Source organism: Echinops telfairi, unplaced genomic scaffold (genome assembly GCF_000313985.2).
Source record: "Echinops telfairi isolate 266 unplaced genomic scaffold, ASM31398v2 ScPeMD7_4;HRSCAF=17, whole genome shotgun sequence".
NCBI lineage: Eukaryota > Metazoa > Chordata > Mammalia > Afrosoricida > Tenrecidae > Echinops > Echinops telfairi.
Window position 1 is genome coordinate 3,391,666 of NW_022103900.1, and position 25,196 is coordinate 3,416,861.

Consider the following 25,196-nt stretch of genomic DNA (forward strand, 5'->3'; position numbering starts at 1 on the left):
AGGTGCATTAAGCAAATGTGAAGAAAGCTGAATGGTGCTCGGCTATCAAAAGATATAGTCTCTGGGGTCTTAAAGGCTTGAAGATAAACAAGCGGTCATCTAGCTGAGAAGCAACAAAGTCCACATGGTAGAAGCACACCAGCCTGTGCAGTCATGAGGTGTCGATAGGATCAGGTATCAGGCATCAATGACCCAGAACAAAAAATCCTATTATTGTGAATGAGGGGGAGTGCGGAGTGGAGATCCAAAGCCCATCTGTAGGCAACTGGACATCCCCTTACAGAAGGGTTGCGGAGAGGAGATGAGCCAGTCAGGGTGCAGTATAGCACCAGTGAAACATACAACTTTCCTCTATTTCTTTAATGCTTCCTACCCCCCACTATCATGATCCCCCACTCCCATGACACCCCCCCCCCCACTATCATTTCTACCTTACAAATCCGGCTAGACCAGAGGATGTACACTGGTACGGAGAAGAGGTAGAAGCACGGGAATCCAGAACAGATAAACCCCTCAGGATCAATAATGAGAGTTGAGATACCAGGAGGGGAAGTGGAAGGTGGTGGGGTAGAAAGGGGGAACCCATAACAATGATCTACATATAACCTCCTCCCTGGGGGATGGGCAACAGAAAAGTGGGTGTAAGACATGGAAAAATTGGACAGTGTAAGACATGGAAAAATAATGATTTATAAATTATCAAGGGTTCGTGAGGAGGGAGGGCGAGAAAGGGAGGGGGAAAATGAGCTGATACCAAGAGCTCAAGCAGAAAGATAGAAAATGTTTTTTGAATGATGATGGCAACAAATGTACAAATGTGCTTGACACAATGGATGTATGCATGGATTGTGATAAGAGTTGTATGAACCCCCAATAAATGATTTATTTTTTTACAAAACAACCAAAAACAAAACATATACAGAGAAATAAACTTGTTTGAGACTATTAACCTTTTGGTAAGAATAGTTGATTTAAGAACATTAAGATTTTAGAATACTAGAAGCAATATCCATAGTCAACTGAAAAAAACAAGGCGAATGATATTGAGTGGTGTTCCTTGGCTCTTAAATCAACAGATGTTACTGATATTGTTAGTCATTTATTTTAAGGATTTTTAGAAAAAAGCTAAGTTAGAAGTGACTGAGAAATTAGCCTCACTGAATAGTCTGTGCGAATATTTTTAGAGTTGAGAAATCACTAAGGATAATATGAAGTGGAATTTGCTAAGATATGTTAAAATTGATGGTGGTAGGAATTTGTGTGGTATAGAAAAAGACATGGGCTTAATTGAACAGATTTAAAAGGCTTGTAGAAATAAGATTCAAACTTTATTTTTTATGTAAACTCTATTATTATACATTGTACTGATTATTCTTCAGTATGTTCTTTGCAGAAAATATTTGATCTATCATGTTATTGAATCAGTACTGTCAGGGTGAACCTCTTCATTCTCTGTCATGGACTTAACCATCATCACCTGCATGAATTTTTTTTAGAAATTGAACAGAACATCCTTTCTGCTTAGTGATATTTAGTGTACTTTTTTGTATTTGTAGCAGAGATTGAAATTTTTCTCCAAAGAACCACTCTCAACCACTCTTACCCAACAGTGATTGACTTTGAAAATTAGCTGTTTGAGTAGACTTGATAATGTTTCCGAATGAATTCAATTTAAAATTACAAGACAAATTTTTGCTTATAGGTGAAACTTCACTAAAGTCATTTCAATTGCAACTAATGTTTGAACTGCAAATAATGTGAAGCTGCTTTACACACTTTCCATAGTGTAAAAGAAGTCAGAGTATTCATTCTCACACAGATTTGCGTGGATAAATTTTATGTCCGTTAAGTACAGTGCTAGCACTGTTTCTCAGACATTGATGCAAGTGCAGTGTCTGATATATTTTAACATCCATTTGATTGTACAATTGAGGAACTTTTACCTAACCTTGAATTGGAAATGATTAATCTGCAATGTAATAACATACTAAAAGGCAAATATCAAGAAAAAGACCTAATGATATTCTGTCATTGCTTTCCAAGTAATGAATATGTCTAATTAAAATCAAAAGCTGTGGGTTGATATCAGTATTTGGCAGTGCCGATCTGTGAAAAGAAGAAATACATCTACTCTATTCACAGATCCACATTAACTGATGAGCATTTCAATCAATCTGATGGTAGGAAACCCCAATTAAATATCATTTCATTCCCCTCCAGAGATTTCTATTCTTCGTACTAATAGACTTGTATTTTTAAAAATTGTACTTGGTTATTATGCTTTTAACTTTGTCAAAGAGTGTGGAAATTTTCTGTGGTTATACAAGGGTAAGTAAAAATGCATTGCTATGAAATCCTAAAGTCTTTATTAAATGAAAATAATCAAAATATGAAATATTGTTTCTTGATATCTTCTACGTCGGTCTTCTGAAGGCATTTGGTCGTATCTCTCTAACATGTTCTTGAAGAATGCTGTCCTTTTTTACTTACACCACATCTCAGCAGCAGCTTTGGCATCTCGTTATTGTTTTAAGGTGCTGTAGGGAGTGTGCATAATGAAACCCTCTAGTCTTGCACTATCTTCACGATTGTTAGTGTTGAGCCCATTGTTGCAGCCACTGGGTCCACGTATCTCCTTGCTGGCATTTGCTTTTTTCATTGGCCCTTTGCTTTACCAAGCTCGATGTCCTTTTCCAGGGTATGGTCTCCCCTGATAACATGTCCAAAGTACACGAGACAGAATCTCTCCAGCCTCACTTTTAAGGAACATTCTGATTATACTACTTCTAAGACAGATTTTTCTTTCTCTTAGCGATGTGCACAGGACTTTCAAATTTCTTAAGCAAGACCAAACTTCAAATGCATCATTCCTGTGTTCTTCCATATTTCTACAGGAACTCAGATTGTGTTCCTTTTCAATGTTCTGTGAGTTACAGGGGAGAAACTTCTGAAGGGGCAGGACTTCTTGTCATTCCATATAAAGTGGATTTTGTTTCCTATTTGTATAAAGAAGACGACTGTAAACTTTATCAAATTTATATTGAATATTTCGATTGTATAGTTTTCCAATCCATGAACATAGAATACCATTTCATTTATTTAAGTCCTTTTTATCCCTTTCATTAGAAGAAACGCAATAAAACTCTAAAATCTGTAGGAACCCTGGTGGCACTGTGAGCTAGGTATGTTGGACTGCTAACTGCAAGAATGGTGGTTCAAAACTACCAGCTGCTCCATGGGAGAAAGGCGAAACTGTTTGTGCCCATCAAGTTTTGCAGTCTCTTGCTGTGCACTGGAATCACTCAATGACAGTGACTTTGGATTGGGTAGATAAGTTTTTAACCTCTGAAAGAGGGTGTGTATAAAGGGATTCTATATTATGGATAACAGCCTTCCTATTCCCTTTGAAAATACTCATTTATGTCTATTCTAGCCTTTTGTCAGTTAAAATTAGCAGACATACGAATTTAATTGAAGTCCATCAAGAATTTATGGTACACTAGTCTAAGTACTAAAAATTACATGTGGATGGTAATTTTTTTAATTCTCAAGATGACTGCTTACCTCTTTGATTTGATTGATAAATGGGAAGGATTTACAAAGTTCTCGGAGAATGGAATTTTTCCATGAATTTTTTGAAGCCCCCTTGTATGTGTGTGTGTTCCATTTACTCTATAGAAACTAACAATTAACAACTGACTAATAAATTTTCAGAGATGTGACAATAAGCCAGTCTTTTCAGTTTAAAATATACTCAGATAAGGTATTTGTAAACAAAATAATGAGTAGTAATTTCACTTAGCGCCCAAATTCCATATAGACTCAGAACATGTTTCGAAACTTACTTAGTTGACTGCCTCCTTATAAGGAAAAAACAAACGAACACACACACATTAAAAAATCAGGGTCCGTCTGACAATTAAAAATTTTCGTATGGTAGATCATAATCCAGGATAAAGTATTAGGGATCTTTTGTATGATCTCCTCTGTCTTTCCAGAGCCTGCCAGGGGGCTATATCACCCACTCTGGGAAAGAAGACAGATTCTCGTTGAACTCCTTGCCATCGAGTCTGTTCTGATCATTCTGGGAGGAACAGTATTTTTCAAACTGTGAACCCTGATCATTTGGGTATTGGATTCAGTTGAGTGGCCCACAACTAGTGGTTTCTTTTCTTTTTTTAATGGTTTAGATTAGACTAGAAAACTATTAACGTGTACTGCATGTAGAAAGGTTAAATATTTTAAAGACTTTAATAAATATGTATGTATAAATATATACTGAGTTGGAAAGAAAATTTATTTTTCAATGTGGGTTGTAATGAAAAGAGTCATAGTCTACTGAAGATTAAGATGTCCTGTGAAATGGGTATAGGCACGTAAACCTTAGAGTATTACAAAACTCTGAATTTCATCATTCTTTAGTATTCGTGCATAAACTTTGTATTGACATTTTAACTAGCCACACAAATCCATACATATTTGTGTGTATGCATAGATACATATGTGTATATGCGCACAGATGTGTATACACATATATATATATATATATATACTTTCTCCCCTCTTACTAGGTGCAATGGATGAGCTTCATAGTCTGGATCCAAGAAGGCAAGAATTATTGGAAGCTAGATTTACAGGTGTTGCAACTGGGAGCACTGGGAGCACTGGCAGTTGCAGCGTTGGAGCTAAAGTGAGTACATTTGTAATGTTTGTTTGACATTCTTTATATGATCTAAAATTCATGCTGTAAAGAGTCTTTGCATATGTGCATTAACAGTAAATTGTTTGTTATTATTTCTATGCTGTGCAGAAAATAAAATCATTGTTTTTTAACCTGATTTCTAGCATAGCACAATACATTTTCAGGAGCCTTATACAGCAATATCAATATATGAGGGGGCTTCAAAAAGTTCTTAGAAAAATTCCATTATATTTTAATTCTATTTTTCCAAGAACTTCTTGAAGCACCTTCTCTTATGTTTCACAGATAAAAGAGTTTTTAGGCAGATTGTACTGCCTTATGTAATTTCTTGCTCTTTGATTCCTCTTGCCTCCACCATCCATATCCCAATGTTTCTAACTGCTGCATAAAGCTTAGTAGTGTATCTTTACCTAAGAGGTCTCCCAGTGGTAGACACACCTGAAAACCAAATCAAGGACATCATACGTAGAAAAAGTAAAAGGCCATTAAAAATACAGACATGAAGGAAAAAATCTAGGAGAATCAGAAGTTGCTCTGAAACTCTCTCTTAAAGAAGCTCTGAGTAATTAAAATGAACAGAAGAAATGAGGTAAAATGGCTGAACAGAAGATTCCAAAGAGTGGTTCAAGAAGGCAAGGTAAATTATGATGCAATGTACAGAGATCAGAATTAGAAACTCAAAAGGGAAGAACACAATTGATATTTTTACCAAGTTTGAAGAACTGAAGCAAAACCTCAAGTTTTGAGTTACATTACTGATATGTTTTGTGAGTAAAAAAAGCTGAATGACACAGGACACAGCAAAAGAAGATCGAAGAATATACAGTCATTGTACCAAAGAGGCTATGTTGGTGTTCAACCATTCAGGAATAGGCATATGATCTAGAACCATTGGCACTAACAACATTGCTCGAAAACAAGGCTCTAGGAATGGGCAGAATATCAAGCATGGATGCTTTGAAATGCATATATTTTATAGTCCTCTATGTTAACATATTTGTATGACTGTTAGCTAGCAAACACATTGAAAGTGATCCATGTTACTACCTGTCCAAACAAAGATGATCAAATGGACTACAGAAATTATTGAACAATATCATTAATATCATATGCTAGTAATATCCTGCTGAAAATAATTTTTAAAAATATAAACGCTGCATCAACATGAACTAAAGTTGATTCAGAAGAGGATGTGAAGAGAAGTAATTGCTGTTATCAGATAGATGTTGGTCCAAAGTAGAGAATACCATAAAGATGTTTATCAGATCACACAAATACATTTGACTATGGGGATAATAAGAAATTGTGAATAACATTGTGAAAAATAACAATTTAATTGTGCTCAGGTGGAACCTCTATATGAGTCAAAGGCAGGTGTTTGAACACAACAAAGGGATAGTGTGTAGTTAAAATTTTTAAAAGCATGTGGCAGGGTAATATCCATATTCAGAAGCAACACTATATAATAAAGAAGGAGATGTGGCTGAAGAATTGGAGCAAGGCTTATTAACATGAAATATGCAGGTAATACACTGTTGGTTGTTGAAAAGGAGATGATTTGAAGCACTTACATGAAGAAAATAGAAATCCTTACAACTGAATCAGTGAACAGTGTTATAAAGGGAAAATTGTCAATGATTTTATTCTACTTGGATCAGTATCTAACATCTATTGAAATAGCAGCCAAGAACTTAGCATATTACATTGAACAAATTAATCTTTTTTCAAAGTTTAAAAAGCAATGATAACTTTTTTTTTAGCCTCTGATGGGATGGCATTTATTTGTTTATTTATTTATTAATCATTTTTTTGGGGGGGGGGCTCATACAACTCATCACAATCCATACATACATCTATTGTGTCAAGCACATTTGTACATTTGTTGCCATCATCATTCTCAAAACATTAAGCAAAGATATCTTTTGATATATAACCCAAACCACACTCTTTTCAGTCATTCATATGCATGCCAGAGTTAGGAAATGAAAACACAAGAAACATCGAAACATTTGAACTGTGGTGTTTATAAAGAATACTGTATAGACTGTGAACTGCCAAAAGAAGAGCTTCACTACAATCTTCCTTACATGCGAGGATGGTGAGGCTTTGACTTAGTCCTTACTTTAGACTTAACCAGGAAGATCAGTTGTACATCAGATTTTGTAAAGTAGTGAGCTGAGATGGATTGACACAATAGCTACAACAATGGACTCAAACATACCAACACAGGACTTCACAACATTTTATTCTGTTATGCACAAGGTAACCAGTGCATAACAACCAGGTTCAACTCCCCACAAACTTAAACTGCATGGAAAATCTTTGTCCTTGCCCACTTAAGGATCTTGTAGGTATTTCTTTAGGACTGTTCTCATAGGCAGGTTCTTAACTGCCTAGGTTCTTAACTGTCTTTAAGAATAAAGATATAAAGAAAAACAACTTTATTCGAGGTTTTAATGAAGCGTTTAAACAGTGAACCTGTTTTTATCAAGTAAATTTGATGCCATAGAAGTATAAAAACTCAGACCACATGAGAAGAGACAAGGTTGTCTTAAAGATTTTATCTTCATCCTTCCCGATGGGTTAATAAAGCCTAGGCGACTCTCATCCCAGCTCTGTCATTGGCTGCAGTGGCCAGTGCCGTTACAAGACTTAGTCCAGTTACCAGAGTTTCTTTTAACTGGGCTTCATACCAGTCCTGCGTAGGAAGTATCAATGAACAGACCTGATTTTTTTAAAGTTAAACTGAACCAGAAAAGGATAGCCAGAATGGAAAAATTATACCTGGAAGCCATGCTAGAAACATAATCTCTGTTAGAGAAGGAGAGTGTACATAATACAGAACAACCACATAACTTGCCTTTGGATTTTGCGCACTACGCAAAGCATTGCCGACCACCTGGAATATGGTAGTATCCTGCTCAAAGATGGTAGCACAACTGCATGACTTTGAATGAATGTTACTGTCCTGCAATCCTACCAATTTTCCATTCTCACTGTCAGACTCCTGAAAGGACTTACTATACTTCTTCCAACTTCCAAGTTTTCCATTCCAGGGCTTCCACCTCTTGTTTTTTTCCTGTCCTTGGAACCATGCCAAATCTGCCAGGCTATAAAACTTTGATTCTGTTCCTGTTTGCTTCACTGAGCAAGCAGAACTGGTTTAAAGAGCAAGTAAGAGTTGTCTGTAAATTGGATGTTGGTAATCCAAGCTCTGTCTGTATTCCCAAAAGCCAGAATTGCTAGATCTTAGGGTTTGTATTGACGTATATTCACTAAGTAGTACAAGATTGTTCTTCAGAATGGTTGTATTAATCTGCAGTTTCAGCAGAATGCATGGGTATTTCCATATCCCCACATCCTTACAAACACTTATCATTATCCACATTCGTCATGTTCGATAGTCCAGTGTATAAAATGGTATCTAATTGTTTAATTTCAACCACTAATTATCTTGAATATTTCTTCATACGCTTATTAGCTTTTAAATTGGTCTCATTTATTGCTTACTCTTCTGTTAGGTTACTTTCATTTTGAACTGATTTCCCTGTGTTCCTGGAATATTCTACTAATTGCTTTAGAGTTATACAAATAACTTCTCTGATTTTGTGTTAGCTATTAACTTTATTCACATTATCATTGTCCAGGAATAATATGATCAGTCATTGTATAGGGCTCTTTATTATTTTTTATTCTAATTAAAATTTACCATTGCTTGCATTACATCTGTTATACTCTTGATATACTGAGTAAAATAATCATCAAGGTTAAGGAATACTATCATGTGTCCTTGAGCAAGAGATGGGCCCAAGTTCTTGTTGTAGACTGTTACGTAATGAAGTCCTTCTGTTTGAATTACTAACTTGATGAGAGTAGCATGTTACCCCTTTGTAATATAACAATATAAACAATAAATTGTTCAATTCATTGATTCTAAACTTCATGTAGGATAATGTTTTCTAAAGTTTTAGTGTATAGAGTATTTTGGTGAGTTTTTTTCCCCTGATGTAACTGTTATCAAATGTACTTGTCATTTTCTTCTCTTGGCCATATTGGGTGGGAATTGAAAATCTCGGAATTTTCAGTTGGATTTGTTGAAAGCAAAAATTAGACTATAAAGATGCTAAACTTCAATCTTTAATAATACCTTCTTGAAAGATGAAGCAATACTTTGAGTAAGAACAGGAGAAAACTGGAAGATAATTTATTTTAATATACACACACATATATTAATCATTTTATTAGGGGCCGATACAACTCTTATCACAATCCATACATCCATCAATTGTGTAAAGCACATTTGTACATTCATTGCCCTCATCATTCTCAAAACATTTGCTCTCCTCTTAAGTCCCTGGCATCAGCTTCTCTACTATTATATTTTTTATTTAGGCCATTAAATCTTTATTGTTTTTGTATTGCTATTGTTACTAATCACATGCAAATGTAATTGCTTAAACCAACACAGATTTATTAGCTTAGAGTTCTGTAGATAAGAGCTATGACACTGCTCTCAGTGGACAAGGTCTTTGCAGGGCTATGTTCATCACTGGAGGCTTTTCTTGTCCAACTTCTAAAGGTTGACCATATTTCTTTGCTCATAGCTCTGTCTTCAGAGCCAACAGTATTGTGTGTCTCTCATCCTTTCCAGGAAAGATTTTTTATTTTTTTAAGGTCTGGTGGTTACTGGAGGAATGCGTCTACTGGAGGAATTGCACACAGTCCTTATCTCAAAGCCTTTGCCCTTACTCGCATCTACAATGTTTCATTTGCTATGTAAGGTAGTATATTTACAAGTTGGGGGATAAGATATGGGCATCTTTGCAAGCAATTATTCTTCCTACCTCATCAGCATTTTTCTGTTTTCTGATTACTTTATTGCCATTATTCTATTTCCTTATTACTTAATTTTTTAGTATAATTTCAAGTAATTGATGAGCAATGATGAAGTGTAATGCCTGGAATGTTAAACTATTTCTAGGCATATGAAAAATAAACTCAGTAAAATCCCATAATGCATCTTATATTTATGATAGGGTTCTGTGAACATGCGGTTATTGCAAGATAGAATGCATTTTAGTAAGTTGTATTTTTGTTCTTTGACTGAGCTTTAAGAATTAATAAAAGTTCAGACATACCAATATTCACGGTTAGAACTACCTAAAAAATAAGCTCAAATATTAAAATTGGGACTTTGTATCCTAATGGTTGCCTCAAGGACTAAACTTTTTTTTTGTTAAATCATTTTATTGGGGGCTCATACAGCTCTTATCACAATCCATACATACATACATTGTGTCAAGCACATTTGTACATTTGTTGCCATCATATTTTTCAAAACATTTGCTTTCTACTTGAGCCCTTGATATCAGCTCCTCATTTTCCCCCTCCCTCCCTCCCACACCCTCCATCATGAAACTTTGATAATTTATAAATTATTATTACCGTGTGTACTTAAATGTAAGCCGACCTGAAATGTAAGCCCAGGCACCTAATTTTACCACAAAAATTGCATTAAAATAGGGATTCAATTTTTCTTCTTACATTGAACTAGTTATTCTTTATGTTCTTTATTGATTTTGGTTCTGATTTATACACAAGTATATACGGTATTATTTCATGTCTTAACACTGACCAGTGTCTCTCTTCACCCACTTTTCTGTTGTCCTTCCCCTGGGAGAGGGTTATATGTACATCATTGTGATCGGTTCGCCCTCTCCCTCCACCTTCCCCTTCTGCTCCTGGTGTCTCTACGCTCTATCGGTCCCGAGGGGTTTGTTTAAGTCCTGGATTCCCTGTGTTTCCAGCTCTTATCTGTACCCCGTGTACTTGCTGTGGTCTAGCTGGATTTGTAAGGTAGAGTTAGGGTCATGATAGTGGGGGGATAGAGGGGGAGCATTAAGGAACTAGAGGAAAGTTGTATGTTTCAACGTTGCTGTACTGCACCCTGACTGGCTCCTCTCTTCCTTGTGACCTTTCTGTTATGGGATAGGACTAAGCACTTAACCCTACCACTGGACTACAGAAGTATTGTGTGTTTTTTCCATTGAAGTTTTATTGTTATATTAACTATTTAGTTCCATCTAGGGTTTGTGGTTCATGGAAGTAGCAGTCAAGAGATGATTGATACATTGCACTGGGTAAATCTGCTGCACAAGACCTCTTGAAAGTGTTGAAAAAGGATGGTACTTCGAGGATTAAGATATATCTGACCCAAGCCTTGATACTTTCAGTCACCTCATATGCATGTTAAAGTTGGACATTGAATAAGGAACAGTGATGCATTTGAATTATGCTGGTGGCAAAGAATATTTTAAGTACTGTGGACTGCCAAAAGTACAAATTAATCTGACTTGGAAGAAGTATAAGCAGAATGCTCCTTAGAGGCAAGGATGGTGAGACTTTGGATATGTTCTCAGGAGACTAGTCCCTGGAGAATGACATCATGTTTAGTTAAGTAGAGGAACAATGTAAAGAAAACCCTTGACAAGGTGGATTGACAGTGACTGCAACAATGGGCTCAAACATGAGGACAATTGTGAGGATGACGCAGGACTTGGTGGTGTTTTGTTCTGTTGTACATATGATGCTATTAGAACGGACTCGATGGCACCTAACAATAACCCGGCTGTTGTAAGATACCCTGCTGCCATTTGGTGGGGTTTGAATTGGGCTGCAAACCACAAGTCAGCCATGGAAAGTACTAGCCACTCCATGGGAGAAAATATGAAGCTATCAACGCCCTTAAAGATTTAGTGTCAGAAACACAACAGGTGCAGTTAGTTATACTTGCCGATAGAGTCACTATAAATCAGAATTGACTTGATGGCAGTGAGTTTGGGTGTTTTTTGTTGTTGTTGAGGGTTTGTTATACTGATAGGGATCCAATTTTTCTTCTTAAAATGAACTATTATTCTTTATGTTCTTTATTGATTTTGGTTCTGATTTAATTTTCTTTTGCCCTGAGAAATTTTCTTAGATACATGCTGTCATGTATTTTTGAATCTTTGTGAATTTAGAAATGTCTTTTGTGTTTCTATAGCATATCAGTAATCTGTAAGCACTGTTTAGATATCTTCTCTGTTTAGATAGCGTTCTGCAGATCATTGAAGTTTAAAGATATGTTTTTGAAAAAAAATATTTATTTTTGATAGTTGCTTTTCCTTTAATCCACACCTTTTCTCTCTTCTGAAGCTCCAGTTATTTCAGTGTAGGCCTCCTACATATACATCTTTTATTTAATTTCTTTTTTTGCCATTATTTCCATTTTTCCCCTAATTTGAATGTTAGAATAATTAATTTTTTTAATGACTCAGTTTCTAGCAGTGTTCTGTTTTTGCAGTCATTTGAATATATTAGAAAGAGTTGTTCAGTCATCATCACAATAAATCTTAGAACATTTTCTTCTATATTGTACTTACTTTTATTAGCTCCATTTCCCCCCAGCCTTTCCTACCTAAGAAACTTTCCTTCCCCAAGACACTATTCATCTAGTTTCTGCTTTTATAGACACCGAACACAGATTTCATATAAAGAAACAACAATAACAAAATAAAACAGAAAAACCTCATTACAGAAGACAGCAGAAAATAATAATAACTAGAACAAAATGAGTGGAAAGGGAAAACAAATGATAAGGTATTAAAATTTAACTTACCGATATCTGTTTTAACTCTCTTTCTGGTGCACTCTACTGTGTTTGAGGGCAAGGGTATTCATATCCCTGGTCTATGATTTAAGGGAATTCAGTGGAGGATTAATCCCCATGCAAATGGATTTTGGTCTTTGGTAGTCAATCATATCCTTCTGCAAACTGGGTGCTCCTCTGATCTTGGATTTTATCATTTACAATCTTGGGGTTATTCAGGCTACTGTAGTTCTTCAATATGGGCTTAGCTGATACCTCACTTAGATGGCTACTTGTTTCAAGACAAACTTTAAGAACCCACATGCTATTATTTCTAATAGTGGGGTACCATCTTTCTTCACCATACTTTGATATGGCACCCATATCATCAGTGGTTCTTTCATGAGGCTATGTATCCAGCAGGGCTGCATCATAAGAACTGACTATATTAATCCAGTTAAGTATGCATACATTAAAGTATTCATTATGTGTAAGACCTTGCTTAGTGTTCTGGGTTTGTAGATAGAACAAGATCTCTGGTCTCAGTATTCTATAGTCTATTTTAGTAGTAGCCACAGCAAAGCAACTTTGGTAACGTTTAGAGTTAACTGTTAAATTGTTAGTTGATTGGCGGTTTACATTTCAGACCATCAACTTGGGATTAACAGTTTATAATAGATGTAACTTTGTAGAGCGATCCAACTACCTAGAGAAACATGAGGGAGCTTCAAAAAGTTCATGGACAAATGGAATGAAAAGATAATGGTGGAGAGGGAGGGGGAGCGGGGAGGGAGGGGAATAATGAGGACCTAATGCCGGGGGCTTAAGTGGAGAGGAAATGTTTTGAGAATGATGAGGGCAGTGAATGTACTAATGTGCTTTACACAATTGATGCATGTATGGAATGTGATAAGAGTTGTATGAGCCCCTAATAAAATGATGGGTGACAATGGATAATTGTCAGGACTATGGAGAGAAGACACACATTCAAAGTGGCATGTTGGTCACTATCTGCGTTTGGAACCAGTTTTCCACTCAGCCTGTCAAGAGATTTGGTTGCTATGCAGTGTGCATGTTGCTGTTGTTTTCTAGAGGGAAGTTACATTTCTAGCAGGACTTAGACTGGTACTTTTTCATTGTTGTTGTTCTGCTTAAGAGTTCTGGCTTACCTCTGTTTTAAAAATTTGGGTCCATTCTGGTGTTACTTTGTTAGCCATGACTGACCAGGACAGAAGTCCTATTTTAAGACTGAAGATCTTTATTCTTTGCTCTTATTCAGGCTAATTACTCTAATTATGCTTGGATACTTGTCATCCTGGGATTCCCCATCTTGAACATCATGAAAATTCATTTTGTATGAGTCTTTGTTGAACTTAATCTGTCTTTTCTTTTTTTTTCCCCCATGGGGAAGCAAGGAAGAGGGGGCTGGATTGTCTGGCAGATTCTCTCAAGTTGACAAAGAAAGCATAGGTAGTATTTCTCAGGACTTCATTTTTCTCCTCCTCTTAATTGTTTGTTAGTTTGTTCAGGTGTAGGATTCTCAGATGGAAGTTACTTTCTCAGAATTTTGAAGACATTGTTCCATTGCCTTCTAGTTTCGAAAGTTTACTTTTGAGAAGCCCCAGTGCCTTTCTGATTCTGAAGCCTTTCTAAGTGACCTATTCTTCACTAAGAGGTTTCTGACTATTAATCTATATTCCTCATTAATTTTTTTCACTGTTTCTTGACGTGGGTGTCTTTAACCAGTGTGCGTTACTCAGAAAGTGTGCCTTTCCAATCCAAGGATTTGGTGCTGTACAGCACTGTCTGAAATATCATTTACATGTTTTTCGTGTCTTGTATTAGTTTCTGCTGTTTACCTTATTGAAATTGAGTTTTTCTAATTTTTAGAAAGGCATGCTGCAGGATGACTTTTCTCATGGAACCTCCTCCTCATTTGTTTCTGAGTGCTTTTCAAAATTGTACCTCTTGGTGTCTAATATTTGTAGACATTGTCAGCTTCCTAGTTTTGTTTGACTTGTTATATGCAATTTTGTATCCTTTCTCAATACTTTCTCATTGTGTGATTCTCATAACCAGTAAGAAAAGCCAATCCAATATTATTGAACCCATTCCAATTTAAAGCCATATTTTAGTACAAAATAATGCTTTTTTGAGGTCTAAGAAACTGGTGGGAGCAGCTGGTGAGTTTGAACCATCGACATTGCAGTTTAGCTCACCACACTGTGCCCTCTGGGCTGTCCTGTTGCTTTGATAGAGTAGGATTAGTTCCTAGAGGTTACACTGTTCTAACCTATTCAAGTATCATTGTGAACTTTCCTCGCTGCAGGGGCAGTGAATTATGTAATGTGGCTCCAATTAGCCAAAGTGTTAATTCCCACCAATCTATCTTTCCTGAATGGGTTTGGTAAGAAGATGGGAAGGTGGTGAAAGATACTGATAAGACTCAGGATTCCCTGGAATGCCATCCTGCTGTGTGTAAAATGAGCTCTCTGAGAAGCAGGAGGCAGGATCTACCAGCCTGAGCCAGGAATGGAGAGCTTCCTCTGGACCATAGGTGTGAACCTCTTAGAACCAGAAGACAGCTATAATATCAGAGAAGAAGCAACAGAACCAGGAGCCGGAGAGAGCATGGAACAGAATGGTGGACCTTCCAGCCAACCAACAGAGCAAGTAAAGCAGAGTGCTTTTGTGCAGGAGGCTGGCCTACTGAATGGGGTGCCTCTAAGCACTTGTTTGCGGAAGAGATAGGCTTGCCAACTCAGGGGAATAGAGCTTAGTGCCTTCTGCCTGATACTTACCCCAGAGTGGGGTGCCTCTGGGCACTTAATTCAAAGAGCTGGATTTGCTGACCCATGGAGCTTGAGCTGAAAGCCTTGGTTTGGGTAAAGACTTCCAGAAGAGTGGTATGCCTTGTCAGGCATTTATTAGCACACTTGAAAGAACTGTAGAACACGTCATGATAAACAACTGCCATGAGCATTTCTCACTGGCATTAACAGTGTGTTAACTTCCTAAATAAACTCTTTAATCATGAATTTTGTGTGTGGGTTCTGTGTAGCCATTGCAATGGATATTAGAACCAGAGAACTAAACCGGAAAACATTAAGACAACACACTCACTAACTAGCTAACTTACATTGAAAAGGGCAAAAACTATTCTATAGCTTCTGTACTTAAATTGACTTGTTGGTTTTGGTGAATCACTGTTTTTGGTATCTCAGATATATCAGACATATTTCTTCCATATAGTTCTTCCTCATATATTTCTTATAGTTCTATATAATCTATATAGTTATTTCCTCTGTATAGTTAAGGAAACCATGCAGGTCTTGTGGTTGTTGGTGAGTTACTGCTTTGGGGGAGAAATTCATGGAGAATGACTATCTTATAATCTAGTTTTGTTGTAAATGTTGTTAGTGGGTTTTTGGTTAGTGTCTAGTTTTACACATTTTTGTGTGGGAATTTAGGGATGTATAAAAGCTTTTCCAAGATCTCTATTGTGCCTAGAATCTTTTAAATTTATCATTTAAGTGCTGTTAACAGTGTTTTTGTTTCAGGTTTGATAATTTTGCTTTAATTCGATTGTATCGCTCCTCTAAGGTGGTACTCAAATCTTACCCAGTTTAAATATTGTTCTTTGTTTAAAATAACCTATACAGAGTGCCCAGCATAACACTGAACATGCAAGTAGTAGATATTTAATACTATTGCCTAATTAAATTGATGACTCAGAGTCATCAGTTTGGGAAATTACTTAAGGGCCATTTATAGACCAGCTTACAAATTTTCAATAGTAGAATTCTTGTAAGTGGAAGGGGCGGGGGGAGTATATGTATATTAACAGAACTGCCTACATACTCATGTGCCATCTACGGTTAGCCTCTCTCTGGTCTAGACATTCTTGGATGACAATGATTTAATGATGATTCCCAGAAAAACCAACAAATGGCCAGCCTCGTAAAAGACCATTCCAAAACAAAGCAAAAACTCTGTATAAATTGTTAATATGAAGAAAGGTAAAAGGTGTGTGTGTGTAGGATATGGTGAAATCTGATAAGATTGTGAAGGGAGTTGAGGAACACAATATTTATACTTGAAGCATTATTTTAGACATGGATAGTCATTTTAGGAGTTTTCTTAGGAATGGCCCAATTCTAGTGCTTTTTAATTTGGTGTCTCAAAAAAATTAGCCAACAGAAATCAATTCCTGAAACATAGCAGAACTTCATTGACTTGATAAAATGTATATTTATAGCATACTTTTTTGTTTTCTCTACATATGTAAGTAGATATGTACTTTGTAATGTATATCTAAAAATTGCCCCTAATTCTTGCCTTTGTATTTTTTAAACAGGCCTCAACAAATAATGAAAGCTCTAATCACAGTTTTGGAAGCTTGGGATCTTTAAGTGACAAAGAATCAGAGGTAAATAATTTCATCCTAACTACAGTGCTATTAAGGTAAAGCCTGGAGTCACTTTTTCTAATCAAATAGGTTTTCTGTGATGGTTTTAAATCTTCACTCCTTGTACTAAAATTTAATGCCTTTGTAAGTTTCTTGTAGGAATATTTTGTTCTGCCTTATGAAACAACATTCAAATGGAAGACTATTGTTAAGAGAAAAAAATAATTTTTCTGTTATGTAACTGAACTTGTGCATTAGTGGTTTAGATATTCTTAATAGATCATTGTTACTCATTCGTAAATTCTATGAGAGGCAAGTGGTTTTTGAAATACTTTGTTTCACAGTTTCTATTATTTCTTGTTATACTTCCCTTCTTGTTTGATCCAAAATAAGGGTTGTATATTTTCTGTGGTAGAGATAGATACATGTGTTTTTTTCTTATTTTAGAGTTTCTTGTGGAATCATACTGTTGGTTTTCACTTTTCATATTTTAAAAAGTCTGAGGACTCTCTTTCTCCACCACATGTCCACTTATCCATTGAGAAAATACATGGGATTTTATGTAGGCATTTGGATCTATGGTATAGGTCACTTTGAGCATGAAAGAGTTCTGCTTTTTAATGTATGTGTGTTATGTATGTTTTCCCTGTGAATGTTAACTTTTTTTACTTGATCTGTTTTAATCTTTGTTCTGCTTGACTTAGTGTAGATAATTTCACCATGATAGTACCAGTAGGCTGGTAGCACTCTGTAACTCTTAGACGTTCGGTTTAGCAGTTCAGCATATAGGGAGCATCAAAGGTGACATCTTTTCAAGTCCTGTGTTACTTGAAAGCATCTTGGAATCTATAGGTGGACAGTTCTGTGCAGTTCTATGCAGGCACCCTGACACTCCAAAGGAGTGGCATAGGGCTCTCACTCATCAGGCTTTCCCTTCCACAGAGACAACTGGCAGGCAGCTGAAAGGACTGTGCAAGTGACGGGACTTTATCTGCAGTAGGTTGGTTCCCTTGAGGTAAGCGTTAGTAGCCCCTGTAGCACCAGATTATCAAAAGTTTAGTTTTACTCAAAGTAACACACAAAGTCCTTAAAAATTATAGGTAAAAATTGTAGATCTAGTCAAAGTACAGTTTTTAAAAAGCTATATCAAGAATGTTTTCACTTTATATTTCCATGGCTTTGGAACATTTCTTGATATTTTCACAGAATTGGGTTTATTAGTGATTTCATAGGCATTTTATATTATAAAGAGCAATAAAATAATTATAGCCACTGTACTCCCTTTTATGTTCACCAAGTCTATTTTTGATAGATTTTTAATAGTAAAATATAGTAGAAGTTAGATCACCTATAAGAGTTAAGCTTTTCCATCTTCTTTAGAAGTACATACTGTCCCAATATAAGTTCCTAATATAGCCTAGAATTTGTTTATTCAAAGCAATCAACCTACAGGAAAATTCAATTTTCCTTTAAAAAATTGCAAGGATTACTTTAGGGTATATCTTTAGTTAAAATGTTGGTTGTGGGATTTTTTGTTTGTATTGTTAGTTTCTAATTAACTGTTCACAATGGAATGAAAATTGGTTAGCCAATGGCTGTACTTAGGCTTTACTTGCATAGTATATTTGGCATTTTTTGTAGCTGTAGACAATGTTAAACTCTTTTGGCTCTTGCCAATTTGTAAATTAATGGTTAAGCCAGGTGACAACAATATATTGGAAATGGCCTTAGATTACACATTTTCCTTAAGGTTTAGTGGAGCAACTTAAAAAATTTTGCATTTCTTTTCATATAAGAAGTGGCTTGTCAGGAGAATGGTTCCCAAGCTTTATCTCTATAGTTGGATACTTTAATTAATGGAAATTACTTGGAGTAAAACTTTATATACACACACCAGAATACAGATATCCCATAGGGTTTTTTTAATTCCATCGTTTTTAAGTAAAGTTGTTGAGAATAAACAGATGTAGATAGATGTACCTCTGCTTTTTCTAATATACCTAAGGGTATACCTCATAGTAAAATTTACAAAGAGTTTCCGGTGTCGTATTTTTCGGTAATTGATTCCATGGTTCATTCTACTTTTAAAAACAATATTTTTGTTTTTATAAAGAAAGAGTACTAAAGGTTTATTTTTAAAAAAAAGCTATTTTCTACCACCTATCTATGCTCCTGAAGCAGCCACTGTTTTTTTTTTCAGCTTTCCTTCTTGGTACTTATTTCCTTAGAGTAATCTCAATAATATGCATACCCTGCTATTTTTGCTTATCAGCTGGACAGAACTGATTTGCGCCCTCTTCAGATTCATGAAGATGTTTAGCTCATTGTGGTCCTTTTCTCTTCTTCCTGTTCTCCTACTGAGGATTCTTCTCAGACACTTAGAACCTCCTGTTTTCTTCATTCTCTTACAGCTAAAACGGAAAAGCAGCTGGTAATCACCATTTGGCTGATTAAATCACTTCAACTGAATTTTTTTATAATTCAGTATTTTGTGTGTGAATTTACATTTTCTAAATGTAGAATTCTAAAATAAAAGGTTTTATCTCATGGTAACGAAATCACCTGGTAGGAAGGAAGGGTATTGGTTTGATTATATTACGCTTCACCGTAGTCTGCTCAACTGACTGGAAAGATCCACATATTTTTGATAAGCATTTATTGCCTGTCTTGTCACTCTCTAGTTTCTGTGCAAAGCACAGGGGATGTAAAGCTGATAGGGATCTCAGCATATGATCAGGGAGTCTCTTGAGTCGTTCAGGGAGTCTACCAGGTGGAAACAATTTTCATGATAATGCTAATAAAATAATCTTCGCATTTTTAAACTCTTAATCTCTCATGAATTTATAGCGGAAATTGCCAGAGGCTTTATAATAGGTGATGAGATCTTTGGTCTAATTATTTACTGATTATGTGTTAGTGTGTTCTAGTGTTTTAAGCGTTGTTTTGTTTAAAACTGTAAATATCGATATAACCTACATAAATAAATGCTTCTTGATGTCCTTACCAGATTTTTGTGAGTTTTAGAGGGGTCTCATAGGAATCCTGGTGGCTCAGTGCTTAAAGCACTTGGTTGCTAACTTAAAAGTTGGTGATTCAAACCCACCAAGTGCTACCCCGGAAAAAGATGTATCAATCCATTTTGATAAAGATTACAACCATGGAAATCCCATATGCAATCCTACTCTGTCCTATATGAGCACTGTGAGTTGACATAGACTTGGCAGCAATGGATTTTGGGGTGTTTTGTTTTTAGAAGGGTTCCAAGACCAAAAAACTTGAAAGTTGTTCGTATACACTCAGTCATAATGATAGTTGAACGTTAGGGAATATTAGCATGTAAGGCACGGGTAAGGGAGCATATGGAAAATGAGTAAGGAGCCTATTGCAGATGTGGGCAGATAAGTAGAAAAAGAGAATAGTAGAATCTTGTCGATGCTCATTAAGCTAATGACTATAAAAAGTGACTGAGAATTTGTTTTAAGGGGTCACAGGAGCAAGGTGTCATGCTGTAGTCCCTCAAGGGGTGATTGGTAAGTGAAGAACTAGTCAAGAAGCAATTGTTGACTGCTCTGAGCAGTCTCCAGTGTGAAAGAAGACAGTAGTACCTAGATGTACTTGACCTAATAGGTGCTAAGGAAAGGTGTGCTAAAGCTGTGGTGGAGACAAGAGACAGACTGAAGAGCTAGAGGAGAAAGTAGGGACAATAAAGCACCTTTTTCTGAAGGAAGTCTGAAAGCAGAAATTCAGATCGTGGGTGAGCAGGGTGGTCTTGGGTAGAACTAGGAATATTCATTCTTCTGAACTGGGGTAGAGAGATGAATTTGCACTCTAGAAAACTTTTATTCCTACTTCACACGGTAGAATAGAAGCTAGAAGATGAAAGGGTAAAAAGTATGAGTGGATTGTAGCTTTAAAGAAAATATTTATGTGAGAGGTAAGAAGGGGGAGTTTATTGGGACACACATCCCTTATTTAAAGTTGTAGAATGCCTAAAAAAGTTACAAATGTGGTGTGTGGACCTTCTTTGCAGGATAAGAAAAGGAACCATGTTTCTTGACTGTCAGTGCTTCCCAAGTTTTACAATTGTCTTACATTCTCCCCATGGATCCCACCTACTTGTAGCCCTCCGTGCCGGGCCTTCCTTGTTGACACACAAAGACTGTGTTCTTGTACTTTCTCTACATTCTGTGCAGTAGCTCTTCTCTTCTCAGATCTACCCCGAGATACCAAGATAAAGTATCTTCTAGCTCATATGTCAGAGTTGACTTGGCAGCAGTGAGTTTAGTTTGAGTATTAATACCGTAAGCATTACTTCTTTCCCTTTTAGGTTATCCTACAGTATATTTCTCTGCTTTTTTTCCCTTTCTTACTGAGGTTGGGATATTTGTGGTTGACTATAAATTTTTTTTTTAAAGGGAAGCTCGCTGCCATTCGAGTTGATGCTAACTCATAGCGATCCTGTAGGACAGTGTAGAACTGCCCGTGTGGGTTTCTGAGATGGGAACTCTTTATGGGAATAGAAAGCCCCATGTTTCTCCCATGAATCAACTAGTGGTTTTGGCCTACTGACCTTTCAGATCGCATCTCAGTGCGTAACCACTACCCCAGCAGGGCACCAGGGCAGCACAGTCATAGCTATGCATTCATTTGTGCTTGTACACAATGGACTTCATAATATGGTATATAGCATGCTTCATGTTCATAAGGCAGAAATGTCAAGAGATTCTGTGTATTTCTCAATTTAACTTTTAATATTTATATTTCTATATAATCTAAACTCGAGTGACATGCTTTAAAATACATAGTTTCCTCCCCAAACCAAAGCAATATTTTCTTTCTCTTGAGTCCTTTTAACCTCCTCCCAATAACCCTAAAATACTGTTATTTTCAATCTAAGTGTACTTTGCATTTTGTATGTTAAAGATTTTTAAGTTATGGGTAGCAAAAACTAGGATAGTTGTATCTAAACATTTAAACGTAGTTCCATTTCCAGAAAAACATAATTATAATGAAAAAAAATTTACAGTTATATAATATATGGTATCTTAATTGTTTTACTTTTACCCCTAGCATTTTAAAATGAAGGCCAATTAGGGAACGTCTCATTGCCCTTTTATTTGAACTGAGTTTATAAAAGTAGTCTTGGAACTTAAAATTTTATTACTTTTAAATTTGAGGTGATAGTGTTGGAAACCCTTTGCAGCATGTGCCTGGCAAGGAGGGTATTATTTCTGTTTCTAGAACTATCCATAGTATGTTGTGTTGTTGTTGTTAAGTGTCCTCAAGTCAGTTGCGACTCCTGGAGACCCTGTGCACAACCAGAACAAAGCACTGTCCAGTCCTGCATCATCCTTACAGTTGATACATTTGAACACATCCGTTCATCGTATTGAAGGTCTCCCTCTTTATCCCTGACTCCCTACTTTACCAAGCATGATGTCGTTCTGTGGGGCCTGAACCCTCCTGATACCTTCCAAAATCATGTGAAATGAAGTCTCCCCATCGTCACTTGTAAAGAACAATTCCGCTGCTCAACTCAGATTCGTTTTTTCCTCTGTCAATCGGATGTATTTAATAGCAACACCATAATTCAAACCTATCAATTCTCTGGTCTTTCGTAATTCTGTGCCCAGCTTTTCCATTCGTATGAAATGATTGAAAATACCATGGTGTAAGGCATGGGTCAGGGCACACTTTAGTTTTCCAATACTATTCAGTACTTTCAAGAGCTCTCTTGCAGCTGATTTCAGACCTATTTATAATCATGTAAAGTGATTAAAATTGATTCTATATATTACTACGTAGGTGGAATTACGAGAGTGATAAGAGTATTCCTTTTTTTCCATCATCATTTTGTGTAGCTATTCACTTCTACTTTATGATCTCTCCTTTTTCTCCTCATACTGTTTACTTTGTTTCCTCTGTAAACAGGTAACTTGACTGATAGGAGTTATGATCCCATTTGAAAGTAAAGGTTATATTGGTCTTAAATTTTAGATTAAAAAAAATGAAATTTAACTTTTCTAGTAAAGGAAAAAAATTGAAAGTCTGAAAAACATTAAGAGAAAAAATATCTAAACTTTTCTCTATATTTATTGAAATATGGCCAAATATTTTCTTTAATGTCTGTCTAAGCAGCTAGTTTGAAAGAGTAAATTTCAAGATTTTAGTGATGTTTAGTAGAATATCATTAACAGTTTTTTTTTTTTTTAATGTACCACTCTTATCTTGCATTTGACTCTATTCTTTGTAAAATGTTAGATATCTTGTTTGTGGTGTCCTCCCCAAGTTTAAGAAATAGTTCTTTGGACCCTATAGTCTAAAGTATTTTCTAAAAGGTTTTTTGCCTGATAATCTTTCTGGTGTCCTGCTTTATGGTTTCTTCTTGCCTTTTATGTGTATTTTCTCACTGTTGCTGCATATAATTATGTTGGTTTTTTTACTATGACAAAATATATAGAATGTTGTTAAGTATACTCTACAACATGCAAAATAACAATATTGTCTCTTTGTGTGTATGGATAGCAAATGGTGCCTTTGTAGCACCGGTGTTGTGTGCTGTTGAGTTGACTGGCTGACAGGCCATCAGTCTTTACAGAAGCTGACTGTCTCTCCCGCAGTTGCTTGTGGGTTCCAATGGCCAACGTTTCAGTTAGCATCTGAGCTCTTTTAATCATCACACCACCTGGCCTCCTTTATAAATAATAAATTTTAAAATAGGAAAATGTTACGTATTTTTCTCTTCTTTGTTAAGACGAATAAATTTGTGAATTATAGGACTTAAAAACTCATATGAAATACTAGGAGTTACTTTGTAACTTTTTCTTTTGTTTTAAAAGAGAAAACTGTTGAATTCTACAATTATACATGAAAGGACATGTTCTTACAAGGATTATATTCAGCTAGAAAATAGAATGTATAGCCTTAAATTATGTTGTTGTATTAGTAGGGTTTAGAGCAAAGGAAGTGGGGCTGTCCTGTTTGAATGAATATATCCCTTAGTTTCCAGGAAGGAAAAGTCTATCGGAAGCCTTATGTTTGTGTGTGTCATCTGGAAAAATTTTACACAGTGTTAATACTTAGGCTCTCTGCTCATAATTTTTATCTATTCTGTCTAGAGTTGTTCTATAGATAATGAAATCTCCAAGCAACGATTTATACCTAGCAAACAAACAAGTATTCAATATTTTCCATTATAAAAGTGTTTGGTGTAAGTGGCTGATTGCTTTTAGAGCAAAAAGTTCTGAACTGATGGAAAAACAAAATTGGAAGAGAAAAATGGCAGATCGTTTTTAGACTGGAGACAAACTTTTACAATGGAACGTAGTATAGTACTTGACTGTAATATATGCTCAGTCAGTGAATATACCTTAAATAAATTTAGCATCACTTTAATTTACACTGTACACCATATATTTATTTAACTAAGGTTTCTCAACTTCAATGTTATTAACATTTTGGACCACATGATTATTGGGATGAGAGGTTATTCTTTTCAATGCACAAGGCTTAGCAGCATCTACACTTCTACCCTGTAGATACACTGTCGAGCTCATACGGAGTGATATCCTCTACATGTGAGGGGCAAATCTCCCTTGACTGAGAATCACTCCATTAATAAAGAGAAAACCAAGTTTTAGAATGTTACCCATGGAAACACATTTTTAAAGGTTAATTAGTTGGCTCTGAGTCCCACAGATAAGTTAGCACCATCGTTAGATTTCTAATGCCACAATTTCTATCTCATTTCAAAGTGATAGTTTCAACCACTTTGCTATCTATGCTCTCTCCTAAAACTAAAGCAATATATAATTTGTCTTATTAAATTAATGACCCCAATTTGTGCTTTTAGTTTGAATGAGGGAGTCTTTTTGAAAATGTTTAGATTTAAGATGATTTGTAGAAATTATCACGTTTACCACACTAGAAAATAATCTGGGCTAACAGTACTTCACAAATGTTTGCCCAGATAAATAATGCCTTTAGACAGATTTTTTTTGAACAATAAAAACTTACCGTGTATACTTGAGTATAAGCCGACCCGAAGCATTTAATTTTACCACAAAAACTGCATTAAAAATGTGCTGAAAAACTCAGCTTATACATGAGTATATATGGTATTATTGGTGAAGCTCTAAGAGCAAGTCAGTTTTTCTGTAAACAATTCATAAACATTTTATTTCATGTCATTAATTGTAATTCCCACAGTGTAACACCACCTATCCCACATCTTCCTTTGTTTCCTCTTTCCATTTCTCCTTTTTTCCTAACTTGGTCCGTGGGTAAATACTGCCCTTGTTGACAGCTCTTTAGTGTTAGTGGTCCCCATAAAAACCTGTCTATTGCGAGCCAGTCAGGGTGTGATGTAGCAACGATGAAAAAATACAACTTTCCTCTAGTTCCTAAATGTTTCCTCCCTGCTCCCACTATCATGACACGAATTCTACCTTGCAAGTCTG

At 35.9% G+C, this 25,196-nt stretch overlaps 1 protein-coding gene across 1 annotated transcript in view; it reads left to right on the forward strand.

The window, feature by feature from the left end:
- Positions 1-4,575: 4,575 nt before the first annotated feature.
- Positions 4,576-25,196, forward strand: part of TLK1 (tousled like kinase 1) — a 94,168-nt gene continuing 73,547 nt past the window's right edge. Inside the window, exons 1-2 of the mRNA XM_004703749.2 lie at positions 4,576-4,690; positions 16,687-16,758. Of these exons, the coding sequence (XP_004703806.1) occupies positions 4,577-4,690; positions 16,687-16,758 (186 nt within the window). The 5' untranslated portion in view covers position 4,576. The remainder of the gene's footprint in view (positions 4,691-16,686; positions 16,759-25,196) is intronic.